At 38.9% G+C, this 7,431-nt stretch overlaps 1 protein-coding gene across 1 annotated transcript in view; it reads right to left on the reverse strand.

The window, feature by feature from the left end:
* Window positions 1-1,114: 1,114 nt before the first annotated feature.
* LOC130385649 (alkaline ceramidase 3-like) overlaps window positions 1,115-7,431 on the reverse strand; it is a 10,028-nt gene continuing 3,711 nt past the window's right edge. Inside the window, exons 4-11 of the mRNA XM_056594269.1 lie at window positions 7,415-7,431; window positions 7,021-7,102; window positions 6,823-6,858; window positions 6,036-6,094; window positions 5,623-5,724; window positions 5,188-5,292; window positions 2,968-3,013; window positions 1,115-2,876 (exon numbers count right to left, since the gene is read on the reverse strand). The exon at window positions 7,415-7,431 is cut by the window's right edge and continues 36 nt beyond it. Of these exons, the coding sequence (XP_056450244.1) occupies window positions 2,823-2,876; window positions 2,968-3,013; window positions 5,188-5,292; window positions 5,623-5,724; window positions 6,036-6,094; window positions 6,823-6,858; window positions 7,021-7,102; window positions 7,415-7,431 (501 nt within the window). The 3' untranslated portion in view covers window positions 1,115-2,822. The remainder of the gene's footprint in view (window positions 2,877-2,967; window positions 3,014-5,187; window positions 5,293-5,622; window positions 5,725-6,035; window positions 6,095-6,822; window positions 6,859-7,020; window positions 7,103-7,414) is intronic.

The following is a 7,431-nucleotide window of genomic DNA, read 5'->3' on the forward strand; positions in this document are numbered from 1 at the left end:
TGTGTGTGTGTGTGTGTGTGTGTGTGTGTGTGTGTGTGTGTGTGTGTGTGTGTGTGTGTGTGTGTGTGTGAGTGTGTGTGCGTGTGTGTAATAATAACAACATATATGTTATAATATTCATAGCTCTTTTCTGTTTAATTTTTAGGTTACTTGCCCCGGCAGATAGAGTTCTACTATCCAAGAAAGAGAGTGGAGCCTGTTTTGTTGAACTGTGAACCGTATCATTTTCTGTTTTGTCAGCCATCTTGCAAACACATGCTACAGCTAGCTGCAGGCAGGTTACATTATGCACACTGGGCTGACAGTGTGCTGCTTTCATATCGTCCTTGAGAAAAGTACAAATAACTTTAACTGATAACCGTTGTTTGATGCTGAACCTCTTAATGTTTTACAAACTGCGAAATAAAACATCACATTTTCAAAGGCATATCATTTGTAATAGGTTTGCGGACAAAGAAAACAACCCTAGCAAATAAAAAAGTGGGTTATTATTTTGGCTCAATCCCAATATATTGGACATGAAGACATTTTAAAAACCCTATAATACAACCCAGTCTCACGGAAATACGTGCCACAGTCACGTCATTAAAGTATTCATTCGTGATCTGGGACACGTATTTTTTTTTTTTCGGGCCAAAAAGCACAAATTTCAAACTCATTTATTTCAATTGGAAGTATTTGTCGTGTCACTAAGCACGACTTTCAAACTAATGTTCTGTCCGAGGGCGTTCTCCAACAAGGTGACAGTGGGCATTGAGCACCCCCTCCTTCACACGGCAGGGACTACAACCAGTGTGTAGCGGGCACACCTTCCACCTGCATGACTAATCCAACACTCCCAGTGCCACCACGGTACACTGCATTATCTGGTGGTGAACAGAGCCACTGTGTGATATTGTCGAGTGCCATAGATGAAGCATTGTGCGTGTATTTATGTATCGTTATCATTACATCTATTACTGATGTGGTGTAGACATCAGTGTATTTCTCCAGCTGTTTGGAGGGTAGAATTCCTAACTAAAGTTACTTGAATCATGCAGAGACTTTGACGAGAATGAATAGACGTTTGCAACCGTGTGAAATGTTTGAAGAAATAGAGGAAGTGACCAGAAATGACTGGAAGTGACCAGAATGTTTTCACCATCTTTAATATGGCAACAAATAATATGAAGATGGGCACACAGATCAAAAATTACAAAAGAAAGAAGAAAACAATGATTAGTGTTACAATGTAGTTCATTTTTCTTTTTACAGTACAGCTACAGTCCAAATGTTATGAAAACCATAAACTATAAACAGCATAAAAGTGAAACACATACATTGGAATGGTCGGTTTGAATACATATTAATTTGCATACAATAAATAGGGTGTTATTTTTTTACATCCCTTTTAAAGCTTTGATGGCTTAGTAAGTGTAGTAACAGTAGTCTAAAGAGGGAAAGAGAATACGATTTAGCTATTTTCCTTTGTTTAGAACTGACATCAAGGCATCTCGGATCATACTTAGAATAAAAATAAGGCACACTCGTTGACAAGTGTTGACCCTCTCTACCAGGCTACAAACATCTCATACTCCGTAACACTAACATATGCAAAACAGTGTCTGTTCTCATGAGGTCACCCTTAACGTTCCTACAGTTTTTCGAAGCGATATCAATGAGGTTTACTGCCAGCACGGTGAAATACATCAGTGATGATCCTACATAGAACTTTAAAACCTGATTTCGGCCTTTATATCATCATACAAAGATAACCTTACATATATATGAACAGTCTTGAACTATATTCTAGTCATACACAGGAATATTCTCCAGGCCGTTTCAAATGTTGTTTTTATAGGTATTCAAACTTTTTTTGAATACCGATACAACTTATTTCCCCCAATTTGTAAAAACCAATAGCCTTCATAGCATAGAACAATATGGTTCAGGAAACACAATGGTAAAGTCAGGTCGTTTTCCACTTGAAACTAATACAACAAACAATGAGTGATATAGAACACTATGCCATCTTGTGGTTACATGTATATTTCATCATAAGAACTGAATTTCTTTAGGTACCTTTAACATATGTGCCAATGACATTGAAATCATATAAATACCCAAATCTAACAAAAAATATTAGAAACAAAATACCCCGGGTATTTCAATTTTGAAATCACATTTCGACACGCAACATGGATTAGCTCAAAGCTTTATTAGTGCCTGAATTTAAGTTAAACCACTTAACAAGGGAAGAAGCTATATGAAATGGTTCAACCACAATCACATTGTAAATAAACCTCCTTTGAGTATAAGATTGCAAGCCAACTTCAGTTGCACCTACCCCTACAGTCTTAAAGTACCTTCCCCGATTATGGAACCATTTCCCTTGGACTATGTTAAGAAAATATCGTCAATGTCGCAATGCAGATCTCAATAAACGTTTTGCCTTGCTTCTGACGTTTATTTTTGTTTTGTTTTACAATTTATTGGCATCTTATAAGACTTTTGTGGCAGGTTCAGCAACAACGACACTTACTAAAACATTTCAATAACAACCCTTTTTGTTTACCAATGATAACGGTAAATAATCATGATAATAACATTTATTTAAAATACTACTTCCATCTCCGAAGACTTCCTAATGTTATACTGATTTTAGCAAGCCCTCAATGTAAAATCTGAGGGTATCATTGGTGGTGCCTTGAGGAACCCCTGCCCATCTGGTGCGATGACACTCCCCAGCTGTGGTAGAGAGCTAGGTCATTGGCAGGGTCCGTGCTTTGTTGTTTTTGTGCCTGGTGATGGCAGCCACCACATGTTGACTGGCCAACCTGTCTTCAGCCTGTCTTCTGAGGCTCAATGTGCAATGTTGGCCACACGCCGCATAAAAACTGCACACATGTTTGGTGTTATGAATTAGGCAGCGTCACAAAGGCATAGGATTTGCGTGTAAAAGGAAAGAAGCCAAAAGGCGTTACGTACCTTCACTTTTGATCTGTACTTGAGGTAGCTTAATCTGATCTGAAGGCTGTAGTGAAGGAAGATCATTGCTTATAGATTACAGTTTACAGCTTATAATGTATTAATATACAGGACATTTTTATATATATTTTTGTATCCTCTGCTAGGTAAATCTTCCTTTTAGCACCCTCTGGTGGCTTGAGTTCTACCTTTCAGATACTTTTAGTTAAGATATTTTAAAGGCACCATTGTTTGCAAAATAACTTTATAAGGTTTTCTAACATTATTATGAGTTCCCCTAGCCTGCCTATTAGGGGTGCAACGGATCGCAAAACTCACGGTTCGGATCGTGTCACAGTTTTTGAGTAACGGGTCGGATCACAACAACAAAAAAGATAACAAGATAAATGTGACTTTAAATAAAAACTTCAAATGTGTACAAACAAAATAAAGTGAAAAATTAGGTAATAATCCTGCTTCCTTTAAGCATAGTCAATATTTCAAAAAATTGCAATCTGAGGTATTATTCCTTCTTCTTTTTAACATGGATAGTAAGTAATCCCTAACCCTGCATTTACAACTTTAAATTCAGGATGTCTGCATTGCCTGGTGAGAGTTTAGAGTCTACACTTTAGAGTCATATCCTCATCTTCTTTTTTTTCATCAAGTATGGTAGCGAAATACAGTTTCTGTCGTGTTTTATTTGGCATTTTATAAATCCATTGATTTCTGTTGGAAGACTCATTGCTCATTGCAAGGGGGGCTGGTTGTAGTCTTTTCGCTCGGTTCTAGCTCTACTGTTGATACGGAGAACCAAGCGAAAAGAGTACAACCAAACATAAACATGTCCGCTTCCGGTTCAATGGGATTTACGGAACGCCAAATAAAACTACGATACTAGATGATGTTGTTAATACCGGAATTGTCCTTTAAACACACGCTGATCACGTGAACGTAAAACTTTTTTTTTTATCAGCCGATCCGCGGATCACTTGCATCCCGAAGCGTGAGGGTTGATCCGTACGGATCACGGGTATCCTGCTCCGCCTTTGAAAAATGAAAGCTCAGAAGCGCCAATTTGGCCCCATATGTCGTCATAAGGGGCCAGGTTACCTCCCCTTTTTCTGCTTTGCCCACCCATTGAATTTGGCCCACCTATGACACAATGAGCTACGACCGTGCGAGCGCCACATGTGTGTGTGTGTGTGTGTGAAAATACACACACTGTAATGCAAGTGTATTACACTTCTTTGTCATTTGGATAACCGTTCTGCCGTTGGTGTTATGGCGCATAACACGCAAAGGTAAGGTTTGCGTAAAGCTCCCATTTGGTGAAAAGACTAGACTGCGACGGGTTCTCTGACGTCTCTGGTACTTCCACAACGAGACTCGTAGTGGGTGTTATCTGAGCCATGGTTGAGAAGGAATTGGGGAACTTTGGCTTTGACTCCCTGAAGTCCAGATTGAACCGCGACATGGAGGACAATGTTCCCCGGGATTGTCTCCCGCCTGACCCCGCTGCCGGGCGGCGGCAGTAGTGCCCTGCGGCGGATCTTGACTTAAGGGAGTCAAAGCAAAAGTACCTTTCCCCCAATTTCTTCTCAACCATGGCCGAGATAACCCCCACAACGAGTCTCGTTGTTGAAGTACCCGGAGTCCGCAAACGGCAACAATCCCTTTCTCCTCCATGTCTCCACTCAGTCTGTACTTCAGATTGATGCTGTCGTTTGAGATCATAATTCATCCGGAGGCGCTTACAGCTTTTTTTTTTCTTTTTTTTATAATATATATATTATATTATATAGATATATATAAATTATATCATATCATTTAGATATAGAGCTCCAGGACCCGGAGTGTATTTACAGAAGACGGCCAAAAGCTGTGTGCGCCTCCGTATGACATTATGAATCTGAGCCATTGCGATACGTCCACTGTAAATACTAGTGCATGGTACCGTGGCCGCAAGCTGCTCAGGGCCACAACCCCACCCTCCACCTTGACCCACCACTAAAAACAGAGGTAGAGGTAAAGAGGTAAAAACAAACACATTTGTGGAAAGTTCATTGTGGGACTTCTGGCTGATTTTTTTTACGTCTTCAAATACTGTTTTAGGGGCCAACTAACACCTATATAAAAGCATCCAAAAGTAGCATGTCATGGGACCTTTAAAAAAAGTATATAGCTGCAGTAGTAAAATGACATCATCATTAGGTTTATTCATTGACCCCATATGTTTACCTGAGCAATATGTGTAGGTAGGACCCCAAGCCTGTGAAGATATGCCACCAGGCATGAAACTGTGTCACTACCCCAAGACCAGGAGGCAGAGTTTTTCTACTGGCTCTGACAGACACAAGAAGACACACCAACATCAGCACAATGAAAGCTTCAACAAATGTCTTCATACCTACTAGAATGGATCAGCTCATAGTACTTGCATTACATTGCTCAGTGTTGTGTTTATGGATAAATTACAGTTGAGACATGATACGCCAACAGTTTCCGGGACTATAAACGGTAAAACTTTCATTGGACTTGTGTACATCTACTGATGCATTGCCTAACTTGTAGCTAGGGTTAAAACAATAACAAAAAGAGCTGCTCATTTATATATCGGAGACAAACGGCCTCTTACTATGTTGCCAAATGAACGTCAAATACTATCTCACATACCTTAAAGAGTCACAGAGTAGGTTGTCAATATTCCACAGCAAGAACCCTAACAGGAATACCCCTAGAGAGATGTAAGACAGAGACCTGAGCCTGGGGTAGACCCTGTAGTAGAAGAAGAAGAAGAAGAAGAAGAAGAAGAAGAAGAAGAAGAAGAAGAAGAAGAAGAAGAAGAAGAAGAAGAAGAAGAAGAAGAAGAGAAGAAGAAGAAGAAGAAGAAGAAGAAGAAGAAGAAGAAGAAGAAGAAGAAGAAGAAGAAGAAGAAGAAGAAGAAGAAGAAGAAGAAGACAAATATACGTTATATGTTTCTCCACACATCATATATCAACCACAGTTTCAAAGGGAATACATGCCACCATGTAATCTGGTTATTGTTTTTTTTTCTTGGTCCTCTCCTATTTCAACCACCAACTTACCAGGTGACTATGAAGATGGATCGAATTACTAGGGCAGCTACGAGCGCACCGTACATGACCTAAAAACGGACAGAATAAGAATAATGCTTGAAAAACGACGCAACCCAAAAGTGATATAGTTTGAATAATTCTTCGAAACCTAAGCTTCACCTGACCCAAACAACCTAAAAAGTAATAAAGTTAGAGATTCACTCCGCACAACTTGTCAACGCATAAATAAGCTACTTATATACCATATAATGAATGAGTCTTTATTTAATCTTTTAAAACAAATGTATATATTTTTGAATGTAGGAATTTGATTTGGGAGCCTTTTTAGTGGATCTATACTAACCAGGGTTATTACTTTTACTTGTGTGTTTGCCACCATGCAGCAGTGTGTTCAGTAAACAACGCTTACAAATCAAAAGAGAAAACAATGGAATCTTTGTTATATCGTCCTCTGCATTAAAAAAACACTGCCTTCATGGTAACGATTTTCTGATCGTTCTTGCTATAAGATTTCTCTCACTGGCATCTTAACAATGGTTCCTCTTAACATGTATTTTGTGGTTGCCAAGGTTTAATGGGATTTACTTTCAGTGCAGAGTATAGAGTTTCTTAAATGTATTTATGAAGAATAGCAATGCTCCACCAACTGTAAACTGCAATGCGTGGATTCAGACTTCAGAATGCCTTCCTGCAGGGCCCAGTCTCATGCACTGTGCAAACTAGATCATTGTTGACACAAGACCTAACTGACACAGTAAACGCAAACAATGGCATGCACACTAGACTGAACTCCTACCTGATGAAACACGGGCTCCTTCCACTGAAGGTAGACCTACGAAAGACATGAAGGACAAAAACTTAATTTCCCATAGTTCAAAGGGAATTGCTGTTGTTTAAATGACAACGTTTGCTTAAGAGTTAGCAATGCTTTGCAGCTGAAATATCTAACACCTGAAAGATTAAGCCGATGTATAGAGAATTTAAGAGAACTTACCACACTGACTGAGACACTGAATACTGATAATACCATGATGGTGAGAAAACTTATGGTGTTTTTTTCCTTGAAGCATTCGTATCTAAAATTAAAGAATGAAAATTGGACAAATGCTCAAATTGATGTGCATCAGCATTATTCAAAGACGTTTATCTTTAGTAAATGTTTTCAAATCATAATGTTATTTAAAGAAGAGAAACGTGAACTGTGAAGAGCAGGTTAAACTAATATTGGCAAGTCCTCAATAGCAGTTTAGACTTCAGATCGATCCCACACACTTTAAAGCACACATAAAACATGCTCTAATTAGCTGCTCGTTTATCACATTCAAATGTTGTCCAAGACTCATTACTGAAAAGTGTGTCAATGCTGTTATAAGCATTACCATACTTACAAGCAGTAAACAAAGAA

This window comes from Gadus chalcogrammus, chromosome 7, assembly GCF_026213295.1.
Source record: "Gadus chalcogrammus isolate NIFS_2021 chromosome 7, NIFS_Gcha_1.0, whole genome shotgun sequence".
Lineage (NCBI taxonomy): Eukaryota > Metazoa > Chordata > Actinopteri > Gadiformes > Gadidae > Gadus > Gadus chalcogrammus.